This window comes from Polyodon spathula, chromosome 7 (genome assembly GCF_017654505.1).
Source record: "Polyodon spathula isolate WHYD16114869_AA chromosome 7, ASM1765450v1, whole genome shotgun sequence".
Classification (NCBI taxonomy): Eukaryota; Metazoa; Chordata; class Actinopteri; order Acipenseriformes; family Polyodontidae; genus Polyodon; species Polyodon spathula.
This window is the reverse complement of record NC_054540.1, coordinates 4394892-4411025: the sequence shown is the minus strand read 5'-3', so window position 1 is coordinate 4411025 and position 16134 is coordinate 4394892. Positions and strand designations below refer to the sequence as shown.

General features: G+C 39.1%; 1 protein-coding gene across 2 annotated transcripts in view; it reads right to left on the bottom strand.

Annotated features, from left to right (window-relative positions):
- Positions 1 to 817: 817 nt before the first annotated feature.
- Positions 818 to 16134, bottom strand: part of LOC121318029 (leucine-rich repeat-containing G-protein coupled receptor 5-like) — a 65012-nt gene continuing 49695 nt past the window's right edge. The window contains exons 5-18 of one of the 2 annotated variants that reach the window (XM_041254232.1): positions 14992 to 15207; positions 13801 to 13872; positions 11671 to 11739; positions 11475 to 11546; positions 10320 to 10391; positions 10111 to 10179; positions 9943 to 10014; positions 8792 to 8857; positions 8519 to 8590; positions 6070 to 6141; positions 5843 to 5968; positions 5118 to 5263; positions 4716 to 4796; positions 818 to 4498 (exon numbers count right to left, since the gene is read on the bottom strand). In XM_041254232.1, coding sequence (XP_041110166.1) covers positions 3411 to 4498; positions 4716 to 4796; positions 5118 to 5263; positions 5843 to 5968; positions 6070 to 6141; positions 8519 to 8590; positions 8792 to 8857; positions 9943 to 10014; positions 10111 to 10179; positions 10320 to 10391; positions 11475 to 11546; positions 11671 to 11739; positions 13801 to 13872; positions 14992 to 15207 — 2293 coding nt within the window. In that variant the 3' untranslated portion in view covers positions 818 to 3410. Of the gene's footprint in view, positions 4499 to 4715; positions 4800 to 5117; positions 5264 to 5842; positions 5969 to 6069; positions 6142 to 8518; positions 8591 to 8791; positions 8858 to 9942; positions 10015 to 10110; positions 10180 to 10319; positions 10392 to 11474; positions 11547 to 11670; positions 11740 to 13800; positions 13873 to 14991; positions 15208 to 16134 lie in introns of both variants that reach the window. The other variant, XM_041254231.1, reaches the window with a different exon arrangement.

Sequence of the window (16134 nt, the reverse complement as noted above, 5' to 3'; positions counted from 1 at the left end):
ACGACACCCAGTTAAGTATTTATTCTGAACAGGGTCATTCTCCAGCCCCGGCTGTCCTGTCAGTTTCAAATGTTATCTTCTTATTGGTATTTTTTCCACTCCTCTTTCTGCTGTAGGATGCTTGGCTGTCATTTCGAGAGGCTATAGGGTTTGTTACTACAATATGAAGTTATTTGTTCTCTAAGTCTGTCTGGCTTTGAGGTTGCTTTAGTTGTGAGTTTGTCTGGAGAATGTCTGGACACTCCAGACCTCCTCATTTAATTCAAATCATGTGACTGTGTGTCCTTTCTACTCTGCCAGCCCCAACCTACTGCCTCCGTCTGTATAAATATAGACCAGGTGATATAAGTTCAAAAGCAGATTTAGAAAAAAAGTGAATAAAATAGCTTAATACTGGAGCAACAGAACTCAGGAGCACTCAGGTTAGGGACGTGCCATTAAAGTGAAGGGGCACTTTCAACTTGATAAGGGAAAGCTGAACATCATGTCCCCATAGTATGGTATGAAACTCCAGAAAAGGCAAGCATTTGGTAAATTTTTTATTACAAATAAACATACACTTAACACTCCAATATAAAAGCTGATATGCATTAATATTTACAGCGACTACAAATTTACATATAGTATTTACAAACAATGCAGGTGGTGATGTTGTGAGACTGGAGCTGGGATCAATCGCATAACCTATAGCACATGCGGAAAGCTAAAACTACATTATAGTCCTGTTCTTTACACATAGTTTTTTTTTATAGATATATATATATATATAAATACAACTCTATATTTATACACCTTTTTTTCTTAAAGACCTCTAAATCATAAAAAAATAGTTTTGCATGAAAATCTGATTATCATTTAAAATTAATATCAAAACGCATTTAAAGAAACAGACACTGTTTTGCAATGTATCAAACTTGCTGACCTACATAGGCTGTGCTTCACAAACAGAAACTTAACAATAAAAGACAATTCATTACTACATGCACAACTGGTAATAGTGACAGAATCATGGGATGTATATTTATATCATGGAAAAGGTGATTCTTGCTGGCAAACAGGATTGAAAGTGTCATGAAAAATGAAGACTCTGGTAAAAGGCATTGAAACAAACTACATAATGTTAAAAAATGCTTCAGTGTGTCTTACTTATAATAAGTCCAGGTAGATTCTGCCCTTTCTACAACTCCTGGTACAGCACAAACCAAACCGAACACAAGTCTCTTGCTACTTCCTACATGGCTCTGGAGGGAGACATGATTAAATTCCCTTACAAGTTTGTGTTCGTCGTGGAGCTCTTTGAAACACTGGGTCTAATTCACACAGATTTAACTCGAGAGTTTTGTAAACATTCAACTTGTGAATTGCTGTTAAAGACCCTCTTTGCATGGGTATGAGATTTCACAGTTATGTTAACTAATGTATTCTGTTTTTATTTGTTGTTTTTTTTTTGTTTATTTTAAGAATCACTTGGTGTATCATTTTCCTGTTTCAGTCATCAAATCCTGGTGTTAAAAGTTAAAAGCACTTTGAAAGAGCAGTCTGCTCTCTGAGTGCAGCTGTAAAGCAGAGTTTTTGCAGAGGGATGTAAGTTACCATTTACACTGTGGCACAGCAAGAGGAACAGTGCTCTATTCAGCTTGACTTGAGCTACAGCTTTGTGAATAGATCTTTTTTTTTTTTTATTTATAACAGTAGCACTCACATTTTCTTTAGAAACATACTGGTAACATTTAATTTGGGATTTATTCAAGTGTCAAGTCTTCATTGTTCATTGCCACTTTCGAATAACCAAACTCGAAATAACATATAGACATAACTTCATATACTGTTCAAACACACCGAACTTTAAATCAATACTAAAGCTTACCAACTGAATTGCAGTGAAGTAGGAGATGGAAAAAACACAGCTTACATTGTAAAGAGCAAATATAAAAAATAAAAAAACACACCACAAATACTTTACATAGGACAACAAGCTTGTTACAGTAATAAAGAGGTGTTTTATTTAACCTGTTAAACAAAGCAAAGACCAGTGTGTTCTGTATGATTGTAAAATTCAGTTTGCCAGTATATTTGACAGTACCGTATAGAGGTTTACTTGCACTGACCAAACATGGATCAGAACAGAAAATTGGGTCTTACTTCATGCCATGTTAACCCTTTCAGTCCTGCATTGTTTTTGTCAAGCTGAAGAACAAACTCCTTGACTGAGTACACATCGGAACAGGACACTTTTTTTTTTTTACACATATTTCTGCACGTTATTCCGTTATTCAGGCATGTTAATCCGTTAACACATGGGGCTAAGATAAGCAGGACTGAATGGGTTAATACTGAACTAAACTGGCATGATAAGACTGTTGTGCTTTGTAACCCTGTTTTCAAGGTGCACGCCTGTAGAAATGCAGAATTAGCAGAATAAAAAAACAGGAAGTCCCTTATAAAAGTTTACCACAGTAACCCTTGCATTTACCATTGTTTGCGTTGTTTTTATTTTATATAGGCTTTACTATACCTCTATGGGCCTGACCATGCTTATGTATGATTTACTATACTTTTACTATGCTTTATTACACTGTGCTACGCTTTTATAACGGTAACATTTATTTGAGCGTTGTATAATGCTGTACAACATGTTCTCACGTGCTGTGTACATTCCAGTACAAAGCTACAATGAAGGTTCAGATAAGTGCATTTGGAGTGGAGGTTGGTTGTGAGTCCAAGCTTTAGGAAGTTTTGGTTTAGGGTAGACGTAAGTCTCATATAAGTGCTCAGGAGTGTTTCCAGGGTGTAGGTAAGTTAGAACATATGGCGCTAAGTTGCTACAATGAAATGTACCGTACATGGATTGAGGAACAGCAGACGAAATAGAAAACATCACAAAGATACAAGCCCATGCTGGGCAAATACAGCTGAGCCTCTGTAGTTCTGAGCAGACAGACAGACAGACAGGCAGGCAGCAAGAATGCCCTGTTGGTAATTAGTCCACAACGCTCAGCCCTCTTCTCAGCAGCAGTTCTCAAATCAGGCCTCGCTTGTGTTTCAACCTCCAGGCCCTTTTATTTGCATTACAGTTACACAGAATAATTGCCACGTATCGCTAACGTCCAAGATTCTGTGAGCTCTGTCTTTTGTACACGGGAAAGCAATGTTAATTCAAAATGGGTATTGACGACCAGAGTGTAATGGTTCATAATCTTGGCAGACCAGACCTGAGAAGCACTGGTCTAAGTTAACTGGTGTAAAAATGTTGCAAAAAGACTTGTACTTTTTTGTTAAGTCGTCTTAACTTACTGAGCACATGGTTTGGCATCTTTCGTTGATTTCATTAATGAACCTATAATGAGTTTTTAATCCCAAAGAGAAAGTCAGATAGCAACGACACCTACAGGATATTCTTGTTTTTTTTTCTAGTGGTAGGGAACAGACGTCGCTGATTGGGAGGGGCACGCTTCAATGATCTGGGAGGCAGACGAGACAGACTTGCTCTCTGGTGCATCACCCAGGTTTTCCGACCTCTTGAAGGTGACCAGCGCCTGGGTGGAGTCGCAAGACTGCTTCTCTGCATCCTCCGAGTTCAAGGAGATCAAGCTGCTCTGCTTGGATTTCTTTAACAGCCGTGTCTGCTTTAGCAGGATGCCGAGGTCCTCCTTGAAGTGCGGGTTGAACAACATGTAAAGCAAGGGGTTCAGGCAGGCCGGAAGTGGGACAATGACAAGGAGGATGGACTTGATCACTTCGGGACTGATGAAGGACAGGTTGAGCAGGGAGGAGAAGGACAGGAAGGCGATGGGGAAGTAAAGGAAGCAGTTTGTGAAGAGCAGCCAGGCCACGTGCTTGATCATGGAGCAGTCCCAGAAGTTGTCCAGCTCGCCCTTCTCCAGGCTGCAGTACAGCCTGGTGTAGGTGACGGTCATCACGAAATAGCAGAGCGAGTTGAGCAGAACCAAGGCCACCATGAAGCCCAGGCTGGACGGCTCTCCAAAAGGCAAAGGCAGACACAGGGAGGAGATCCCGTACTCGCCCACGTGGAGCAGGGGCAGGACAGTGATGGCCAAAGCCAGGATGAAGCAGAAAGCGGAAACGATCTTGACATTGCTCTTGGTGGACTTGGACTCCAGTCTTTTGGCGCACTTTATGGAGAGGCCACGCTCCAGCGCAGCGGTCGTCAGTAAAAAGATGCACGTCTCAGAGCTGAAGACTGATATGAACCCTGTGATCCTGCAGCCAATTCCGCTTTCCCACCACGCCCCGTATTTGGCAAAGCTGCCGAAGGTTAAGGCATCGACGACAGCCAGAACGCCACTTGAAAGCCCCATTAGGCTGTTGACAACTGCAAGCAGCCCTATGAGGTGCTTAGCTGGAGATATGTAGGTTGGCGAAACAAAGACAGTTACAGCCACCAGACCATTGCACACAAGTGACAGCACCACTATAATCCACACTCCGGTGCGAATTAGCCAGCTGCCAAACAGGTGATCACAGGGCCGGAATGGACCTGGAATACAAAATACAGCACAAGCGTTTTACAGCTTTTTATGGAACAAGCCATTTACAAAGAACTGCTTACGTTTCTAAACATTTAGATTGCTTTTGTTCGATAATGACGTATAAGTAGAGCTGCTTTGACTATTCTCATGCAAATGATATGCTTTCTGCTAAGATGGGAGGACACATTTTCTCACACAGAACTGGTGCTAGGGAGCTTACAGTACCTGGTGCTGGGGTGCACTGGACCGAGTGGTGAGCTTTTGGGTCTTCTTCAAAGTCAAGAAGGTAGTCCTCAAAGTCATGATCTTCTGGAAACAAAAACAGTGGGATTTACTAATTAAGTTTGCACCGGCGCCCAGGGTCAACGTCTTAAGAGAGCTTCTGTTTCCATTTGTTTTTTCCTGCTCTTTTCTGATTGAGGCTTTACAAAGCAATGAACTTCAAGTACGGGTCCCACCTGGACTTTGTCTTCAGTCGAAGCCACACGTTCCGCAATGTTTTATTATTATTACTATAACTGTATCCGTGATTATGGCAATTCAATACAAGTAAAGGCCTTTATTATTACTCTTGTCTGTTACAGGGAAGTATTTTAGACTCTATTAAAATAGTGAGCATTAACACACCCTGACTGAGCAGAATGCCGCTGTCCTTCTTGACAAAATGGTCGGTGCTGCGGGTCTCGTTTTTGTCCCAAGGATTGGACAGTTTGTTGTGATTTTCACAGGATACGAATGCACAGCACTGGAAAGCGTACGGCATCTCCATAACCCTGTGAAGTGAAAAAGAAACACTTGAGAAATGAACAGAGGTGCAAATTCGACTGTGATCACAGTGAGGAATTCACATGTTTACACAGCAGTGAAGACTATGAGGCCTCTTTATACACTGTATCTTAATATTTCTCTAAATTGTTCTCTCTATTTTATATTATTTTATCTGTAAAGCATTTTGAGGCGATTTATCATGAAAGGCGCTCTATAAGAAATAATATATAATAATATCTTTATTTTTATATAGCACCTTTCATAGTGGACCACCATCACAAAGCGCTTTACAGAGGTAGGCAGAATGGAACACAAGGTTAAGTGACTTGCTCAGGGTTACACAGTGAGTCAGTAAGTGGTAGAGGTGGGATTTGAACCAGTGACCTTCTGGTTACACGCCCTGAACCACACTGCCTCCCTATATTGATTGATAGTTAATTGGTGCCTTTTTACAACACACAGCAGATAAAATTATCTCTTAATCTCTGATTGGAAACCGATAAGCAACGGCAAAAATCTGTTATTTCTAATTCTTTTTAATTTAACAAATAAATGAAAGAAAACATTGCACTGTAAGCCAGTACCTCAGTTTTGGAAAGTTTTCCGCAGATAATAGATCCTGGAGGTCTGTGTTGCCTGCTAATTTAAGGTGTGTTAATCCATGCAGTCCAGTGACAGGAAGAGAGGAGAGGAGGTTAGATGAGAGATCCCTGTAGAAGTGGAATGACAGTGATCAGCAGATTAGTGGCATGTTCAGTATTCACAAAGCAGCAAACTGAAGCCATCGCTAGGAAGTACTACCGATACTTACAGCTTGATTAACGAAGGCAGATGGGAGAATGCATTGGGATCAACCGCACATATCTTGTTCCAAGCCAGGTCACTATGAATATATATATAAAAATAGCAATGCAGCTTATTAATGTGATTCATAAACAGTGCTCACAGACCCCGATAAAACTAACCTTAGGTATACTTTACTGTACCAATGGTTGAGTGAGGAAACTCATGCGATAGGTTATATATTAAAACATAGACTGAACAACACAACTACTTTATATAAATTTTACACTACATTCTATGGCCTTTACCCGGCCCATAAATTAGTTCACAGATAAGTGGAGAGGCTGACCGAGGGGAAGCCATGGCAGGGGGACAGGATAGCTGCCCTCCCCTGTTAGATAAAGCCAAAATGCAGGGGATGTAATGGATTGAGATAAAATATAAATTCTTTCCTTGCCGATCATTAAGCATATTGTTTATTGAAGGACAAATAAGATACTAGCCATTTGATTGATGATCTGATCTGGTATTGGAAGTGCTTGATGTTGTCGTGGGTTCCCTGCCTGAACCACCACTTTGCTTAATTACTGAAATATTCGGTAGTTCGTGGTAATAATAGGGATCTATTATAATGTTGTAACATCAACAAGAACAATGTAGTAATAGGGGTCAATTTGAATGATCCAATCAGAGAAGGATATTAATACATACACTAAAATCCCCGATTTAGAAGTATTTTTATTAATTAATCCTACTGGTGCTTCCCACAGGAGTGACACTGACCCACTTTAACATCACTACATACAATGAAGACACTGTGAAATTAGATATTTTATTGTATGTGTTAACATCTGCCTCTGTTGAGATCATTAAAATAGATCCTATGATCGTGGGACACAGCCTTTGATTTTCTAAATATAAGATTCATTTTTTCGTTAATAAAATTATCTTTATCCTGACCTAAGTAAATCGAAATGATTTCAACCAGAAAATTCCAATCTATTATTGTACACTAACCCTAACCCTGAGACTGTTGTTTCCCTAGTATTTTGGCAGGGCTGTAATACACAATAACATTTGATCATATGGGAACTCTTAACTGTCAAGGCTAGAAATGTGTGCAATTATTTTTTGATTCGGAAATGTGTTGTTATTTGTTTTACTGTTAGCGTGTCATCCTGAATAAGCGTGCCCTGGCAGCGGTCAACAAGACATTTTTTGTGAGTGAAATGCGTCTCTCAGTATGCTCTCCGGTGCAAATAAATAATAGATATTAACTCTTAACCTCTGGTATGCTTTAGCTTTGGTCACAGTCATACCTAAAAAAATAGAGTGAAACAACAAAAGCTTGACAATTACGCCTCTACTTTCCTCAAGTAAACTTCCAAATGACAGAGATAACAATATAACATGTTCAACAGAACAAAGTGTACTGCTAGTACATTAGATTATTAGATGCGTGTAGGTTTCGTTTTCTCTATCCTGGTTGCCAAATCATGTCCTGATGTCTCTTCCACAGTAAACTTGTTCATTTCACATATTAAGCCGCAATTAACCTTTCATTGAAGGATGAATGGCCCTGGTTCCCTATTTGTAGCCACACGTGTATATACCAGTATTGCACTGCAAGCACATGCATGCTTCCACTTGTATTTTATAGGCTACATTTCATTTCCTTCTTGCATTTTACTGTCCTTAATAAAACATTTCTTAAAGCAGTCCTTAAAGTTTTGTGAGCGGGGCACCACGAGTGGTCTTTTTTAAATTATGATTTGAAGAAATACAGATGTTTTTAATTTATATTAGATTTATAATACAAACCACACCATCGTTGTCAAGAGTTTGTCAAGAAGACTGACGAGTGCAGGCACAGGACACAGCTAGTTTCACTTTATTGAGCTTGTTTATGTTCATGTGTTTCAGAAAGGGTTATGTATACGCAGTAAAGTGAGCGGATGTGGTCTTAGATTCATTTTGATTTAATTAACACTTCACTGACCCAAATTATATTGCTCCATATCTGATCTGTGTATTGCACAGATGATTAGACAAAGACACAGATGACCTCAAGAACAAAACCGAGGTTCTAGGATGGAGAGACTGCCCTTTTACCTACATTACCAACAGGGCTTTGTAGCCACGGAGCGAGGCCAGCAAACAGCAACCAGACTAATCCCATGGAATACATTGTAAAGAGGATGGAAATGAATTCATTTAGCCTCGAACAAACATATGACTGAGATATACACAGAGTAGCGTGGGTAAGGAATGGGTTAACTAGTTGGCTAGGAATTGGGTGAGCATTGACGGGCCGAATGGCCTCCTCCTGTTTGTATATTTTCTTAGGCGCTTATTGTAGTTGGCATCTCTGCCCTCTTATGCAGATGCATGGTTTATTATTGGACATTATAAGGCAGTTTTACTCTCAGAAGTATTCCAGCACATCCTGCAGTTTACAGTCAGCAAGTGGTACTTACAGCGATCTCAGAGCAGTCAGGTGCTGAAACGTGTTGGTCTGGATTTCTTGAATTTCGTTGTGCTGCAGGTCACTGGAAACCAAAACAAAGTAGGAAATAAAGTCACTTATGGTTCTGGATGGTTTGTTTACACAATAAAAAAATAAAAGTAGTATATTTTTCAACTTGTGAGAGTGACAGAAGCACACAGTAATATATATATATATATATATATATATATATATATATATATATATATATATATATATATATATTTATTTCTTTTTAACTTACATTTTCTGGAGCCTTTCACAACCATTAAAAGTAGGCAAGTGCTGTATCAGGTTGTAAGACAGATCTCTGCAGAGAAGAGAGGAGAGATTGGTTTGTTTAGTTAACCTTGTCTTTGTGGTCCTCGTCAGTTAAAAACAATGATATGCAAACACAAAAAAAACCCCCAAAAAACACAGAGCATTTTAGAATTCACCTGCAGTACAGTCCGAGCCATGCATCAAGGTTTGTTGTGTTTTTTTTTTTATTTATTTTTATGACTAGTGTGTACTGCAGGTCCAGAACCTCTGGACTGTTTGACCCATTCAGATCTATAAAAAGCGTGGAGGAGGAAGGCTTATTCCAATATGTTGCGTGTGTCTTGCTATCCCCCATGCTGTTAACCCAGAAAGAATTTGGTGCCGATGTATATTTTAATTCAACAGCAGCGGATCCAGCAGTTGCACAATTTTAAAATGCACCATGTTTTGTTAGGCTTATTTACAAAGCAAAGTGTGTGTGTGTGTGTGTGTGTGTTTAAAACAGAACTGTCGAGGCAGTAACGTGGAAAAAAGAGGCCCATTCAAAAGGGGTATAAGAGACATATAACCAACCACAAATCAGAGGGGATCGTTAGCCCTGCCCCAGGAACGGGCCAACTTTTAAATGCTAGTGCGTTCAGTTTAATATTTAAAATGATGTGTTACAATTTAATTTTGTCAAGTTTATTAATATCTGGCTTGGTGGATACTTTTTGCTGTGTTTTTATTAATGAAAAAGATTAAAAATATCTACTTGGCCAAAAACTTTTCATTAAACAATCTGAGTATAAAACAATTTTTATTCCTGGTGGTGTGTAATGTTTACGAAATGTTGTATGCCTATATTAATAAATATGGCTCCAAGGAATTGCCATGCTTAAAGTCACGTCTTGGCACATCTAAATGACTCTTACTGTTACTTGAATTTGAGCACACCAGCTCTTGGCAGTGTTGGTCCCAACTGGCTAAGTATTTCCTTCCTTGGTTTTGCTACGCTTGTTATGGACGTTGCACAGGAGATGTTTTGTAGGAAACTTTAAGTGCCCAAAGCAGGATGCCCTGCAATGCTGACAATTAAAAGAGCCATTAGCCTGTTACTGCTGGGTTAAAAAAAAAAAAAGATGTATGACTTACAGAACTTGAAGGTTCGGTAACTGCTCGCACATCTCTGCGGGAAGAGCGCTTATCCGCGCCCCGGTCAGGGTCCTGATGAAATTCAAATAAGAGTGTTACGTCACGGACATGGGTCCTTGACAGTTTCTAAAAGCCACATGAATCAGACTTTAGTGGCCGAGAACTTACAGGCTCTCCAGACTCTTGGTCCCTGTGAGGTCAGGAAACTCAGTGATTTCTGTGGCTCCATTTAGTGACCTGAAGTTACAAAAACAAAAGTGGGAGATGGAGGCAGTTAGCAAGCAGGATGTGCAACACAGAGCCACTAATCGAGGCTCCGATTAATATCAAAAGAAGAGTGAAAATAAACGCTGAGAGGAAGTGGACAAGGATCTTACAGCATTCTCAGTTCAGGTAAGTGCTGGAAAGCAGATTTTCCAACAAACTGGATAGGGTTGTCATAGAAAAATCTGTCAATAAAGAAGAGTTCAATAAATTACTTACGAGTAGCTATGTTTAAAATGCAGGGCCTGGTGCCGATGCAGTTGGCTAGTTTGTGTAAAACATTGCATCTAATGAAGATTGTTCAAGGGCAACGTATCTCTGTTTCAGTACAGTAGTTCATATGTAATCAATTCCAGTATTCAGATGAGTAATATAAAGTCTGCCACCTGTTCTGCTAATAGAACCAGGCCCTTACTGGCACAGAAATCAGTTTCAGTTTAAGTCTCTGAACTCAGTGATTTCAGTCATTACCTCTATACAATGATGAGAAAGCTGGTGTACTTTTCCAGAGGTTCCTAACAAACAGTGGAAGAGTATAAGCAACTTGTAGCTCCTCATAAGAATAACCATATGAATATAGATAGATTGTTCAATCAGGCATTCATAAATAGCCAGAAATATAACAAGCTTTCATATTTGAAGAGTGATTGGCACAAAAACATTTAAAGGTGCCAAGGAAACCATCAATAAAATGGCTACAATGAATCAAACTATAAAAAAAGAAAACATTTATCCATTTATATCACAGATGAGTTGTGTTAAACTACATTTAAAACCCATATGTTAATATCATCTGCACATCTAGGCAACTCTTTAATGGTCCAAATAATGTCACGTCATGACAAATGCATAAGCGTGTTTCTTATTAAATTACTTTTTTAAAATGTAAAATGCCCAATTATTTTACCACCGTATTTGTCACAAATTCAGAATGTCCACTGACACTGCCCCACCACCCAGGAGAGCGAGGGTCAGCGGGTGCCCGCCAATCTCATGACCTCTTTTCACCCAGGAGCTCGAGAGCAGATGTGTGACAGCAACTGACCTCTGGAGGTCAGCTCTGAGCTCACCAGGCACCTGGCCAGTAGGGTTTGCTGTAGTGCGCTGAGGTGAAACAGTTGATGCTGCCTATTGATTCTGCCTCACCAATCCACAGGAGTGCCTGTTAATGTGGCATTCCCCAAGGAAGCCATAGCAAAGATTAGGCAACTGCCAGGACATTTATTTAATTTCTTTTTAACAGGAAATCCAGCCACTTTGGAACTTACATTGTTATGAGAGAAGGGTTTTCCATAAAAGCTCTTTCTGGGATCGACCTGATGTTGTTGCTATGAAAACCACTAAAAAAAAACCAAACAAACAAAAAAATGAAACTGAAAATTATTACTTTTCATATTTAGGAATGCAATTGTTTTTTCTAAAATATGCCAGAGTAGAGGTTTCATTAATACTGTAAATACTTACAGTTCTTTAAGATTGATCAAGGCTTTGATGGCAGTTGGAAATTCATCCAGATTATTAAAGTTTAAATCCCTGTGGGAAATGAAAACTGGAATTAATGATAGGGTTGGAAACGGAACACCAACACATTACATTACAGAGAGTATCCATGGCCAATGCTGGAGAACATTAAGCTATGCCACAGACGATTCTGCGGATTTGTTCACAAAAACACAATTAGAAGTGTAAAAAGTCATCAGGATGTTAATAATGAAAATAAAAATGACAGGTACGTTATTTAAACAGTTGTAGCAGCACGTGGGGACGTGTGACGCTAGATTTTTAGAAAACACGCTCCTACTCTTTAACATTACACATAGTCTCAAATGTTGGTTTATCTTTATGCAACATTGTTATTATAATCAGGGAAGGTGTAATGACAGACATCGGTGAGAAACCTTTCTCTGTAGAGATACCATGCATAGGCAAGCACTTACTGTATTAGTCAACTGCTTATTGGCAAGCCAACCGAAAATGATATAAATGAAAGGGCTTCCTTTTACAAAACACTTTCTGAATGAAGCTGCACAGTACATAGTAAACTTCCCTATATTTGTACCTTTTCTTCCTTCTCTCAGAATAAACAATAAAGCGCTTCCCACAAGTGACTTCCTGTTAGTACATCTCTAGCCTGCCTGCCTTTGATTAAATAGGATATGGGTTGTCAGGATTTAGTTCACATACTAGACCTGTTTCCCTATTAGTGCGATATCCTTGAGCTCAATTCGTTAGAACGTTGAGGGAAGATCTGATTGCTGTGCTGCACTTCCTGCATTAAACAGCCAATGTTCTGAGAACCTCATCACACTGAGGGAACCCATGTTTCTCGATAGCAGCCCAAACAGAAAACAACCTTTTCCTTTCTCATAAAAAAGAAGGAAATGGAAAAACAGGAATGTTGTAATCTGGGACCAACCTTGAATTGCAACATTAAAAAATAAATAAATAACATTAAATCAAAATCCTGTGCTCGTCGTCTTTTATGAGTAACCACGGCTTGTTTTTCAATGTTTTCAGTTGATTTTTCTGTACTTCTATCAAGAGAAAGTCATCTTTCAGGTCCTCACATGCTTTCAATTACAAGCAGTGATCCTATTCTGGGGCACAGGTGGTCCTGTATTATAACCACATTAGTGTGGCTCCTGTTTGACCAGACGCATTAGTAAACTTCCAGTGTCAGCACAGTGGAACAGGCTTGCAGAGATAGTGAAAATATCACTACATGAAAATGATTTCAGTGTGGTGCTCGACTGGTATGCAATTCGTAATGAAAGGGGCGCTTGCATGTATCACCAGTCCAACACGTCTATCTATCTGTATATCTTTCTATCTGTTTATGTTTAATTTCACCTGTAACTATGAACAACAATATAAAACGCAGTACTGAAAAAAATGCCTTTCCTGTTTTACTATAAATGTGCTTGAAATGTTTGTTTAATTTATTACAGTATGTGCTTGGACACATTTACTCTGTGTGCAACTGAAACCCACAGAAGAAAATGATTACAGTATGGTTATGCAATATGAGAATTAGCTGTACTATTGTCGAGGTTCACTTTGTTTCAGTCATTACCCCTGTGACCTCTGTAGAGCTCTCCGAATCATGTCTGTGTATCATTAATCTGTCCCTGCGCAAGACATTGCCGCCTCCCTAGTGGACATAAGAAATACCACATGTGTTCTTCTTGGCACGTCTTTTTTCAGCAACTACTCGAGGGCCAGCGTTGAAGGAGACAGGTTAGACATGGCTGTGAGAGCTCTATGGAGCCCACAGTTGGATTTTTAACCAGCATGTAGTGACTGAAACGGAATTTGATACAAAGTGAAACTAAAACGTTTATTAATAATCATTATTATTAAAATCAGTATAAACATTATATATATCATATATATATATATATATATATATAATATATATATATATATATATATATATATAGGATTCAGGAATAGAATCGGAACACCTTTGCAGTTCTGCTAAAACAAAGCATTTCTGTTTTTGCTGTTTTTTAGGTGAATTGGAAATTATTTTGTTTAGACTTTCTGCAATTTAATGAAAACATTTAAAGTGAAAGAAGTCAGAGGTCAACTCACAAAGTCTCAAGGCTGTGGAGCCCATCAAAGCATTTCTTTCCCAGGGAGTGAATTCTATTGTTATGGAGATGTCTGCAGAGAAACATTAACAACACAGTCAGGAAAGAACAATGCACTCAGCAGGCTTAAACAAACTTTTCTCATTGGCTGAGCCCAAAGACCTTGTGCCTTGCTCCGTGAAAAAAAAGGCACCCTCATTACACGCAAGTCATGCCAACTGTACAGTAAATGAAAGTTAAAAGCTTTCAGCTTCAAAGCATGTGTCCTTTTCTCATCCGCGGTCTGATTCAGGGATTGCAATAGCAATACAAATTGACCATGGATTTGAAATGAGGGGGTTCTAGATCCAAGCCCAGCACAGACCACTTGAGTAACCCAGACCCCTGTTTTTTAATTAATATCACGCTTAAATTAAACAGGATATATATTTTTATATTTAAAAAAAAATCACACTGGCATTGAATATTAACAAAGGGTAACAAGTGCAAAGCCACTTTGTTTACCATTGAAAATGGCACAGCATTATATATAGAAATCTCTCTCTTAAAATCCATTTTCTGACCCAAATGAGCTTTATTAACATTACTATTGTACTGAGAAATATTTGGTTCTTTTAAAAGTTTTTTTATTTTTTGTTTTACATTAATTCAGGCTATGCAAACATTTCAAATACAATGCTACATATGCCTTGGTGTACCCTGGTTTGTGTATAATGAGATCACGTGGTCTGATTGTACAGCAGCTGGAACGCTCGTGTCACTTTGAACACTAAGGTAGCAGCAGCAACTCTGCACCTTTTCAACCTTTGTCTGCATATTCCCAGTTTAAGTTTAACATACTAGAAAAGGACCAAAGAACTGAAATATCTTAAACAGACAACCAGTGATAATATTGCAAATGCTAATAAGATAATATAACTAATGCTAATAAGATGTAAGGAAATGGATTGCAAAACCATGGTGCTGCCAAAGGTATAAACATTTGGAAGCTCCAGGTTTTAAATGCTGCCCCAAGGCAGTAGTGGCGTCAGTTAGAGGAAGGATGTTTATCGGCACACCAGACACATACATACTTAGCCTGTTGCTACAAAACAGAGAGAGACATCTAATTTCTCTGCACAGCCCGGCTGTTCTTATTAGCTTTATCCCAGTTAAAATACAAAACAACAACAGCCTAATCAGCCACACTTACAAGACAACCAGACTGGAAAGGTTTGCGAAGGCATAGTCAGGTATGCGTGTTATTTTATTCAGGGCTAACGTCATGGCCTGCAGGGAGGACAGGCTGCTGAGAGCCTGCACTGGAACCTCCGTCAGGGAGTTGTCATCTAGCCAGAGGTGCCGCAGGGAGCTCAAGCCAGAGAAGCTGTTGTGCGGTACGCTGTAGATGTGATTGGCATCCAAACGGCTAGCAGACAAAAAGACGCAAGAGAGAACACACCTTTACCACTTGCAATTAAAACGTGTGCTTGCTAGCATTTATTTCAATAATAATAATAATAATAATAATAATAATAATAATAAATAATAATAATAATAATAATAATAATAATAATTGCTTTAGGCTTTAAAATCCCAGTTCTGCCTTTCATTCTCTTGGGTGTTTGCTGTTTTTTTGTACCGTATACTCTCTAATCTGAACCAGTTGGGACAGACCTTGTTCAGACGAGTGGTTTCAACTCATTGTCATCTGGTTTGGCAGCTTTACTGGTTTTGGTCGAATTACAGCTACTGTAACTGACTTATTTAGTTATGTATGTAGTCATTCTTTAACCAGGAATAAACCCTTGAGAGCAAAGCCTCCTTTACAAGGGTGTCCTGGCAAGATGACCAGCAACAGACAGCAGTGCTTTCACATCACTAAAATAAACCTCACTCTAAAAAACAGTCATCCATTTATTCTGGGATTGAAACATTTGCACTCTGATAGATCTTGGAACCCACTCATTAAAGATCATAGTCTTAATCATTATTCTGATACATTTCGGTTATTTATCTGATGCATATATCATATCCTGGATACTCTGGATCAGACTACTCCCTGCCATAAGGGGTGCTGTGACTAAATGCTCACCAGCCAGCACAGGACCTCCAATGCTCTTGATAAGTAAGTGTAAGACTAGATAGTAAACTGTACTTTGGTGTATTAACCTGTAACATCGAGCCTAGGTAACCTCTCAACAGACCTATTACAGTTTTACACACTGGCCAGTGGTGCGGTTGCCTTCTACAGTTCAGCAGCATCCACTTTTAAGAAGCCAGTCTCTGGCAGTGATGGGTTTGAGGGGGGCATTCTCATACAAATCTGGCTGCTTTGTTCATTAAGCAATCCATT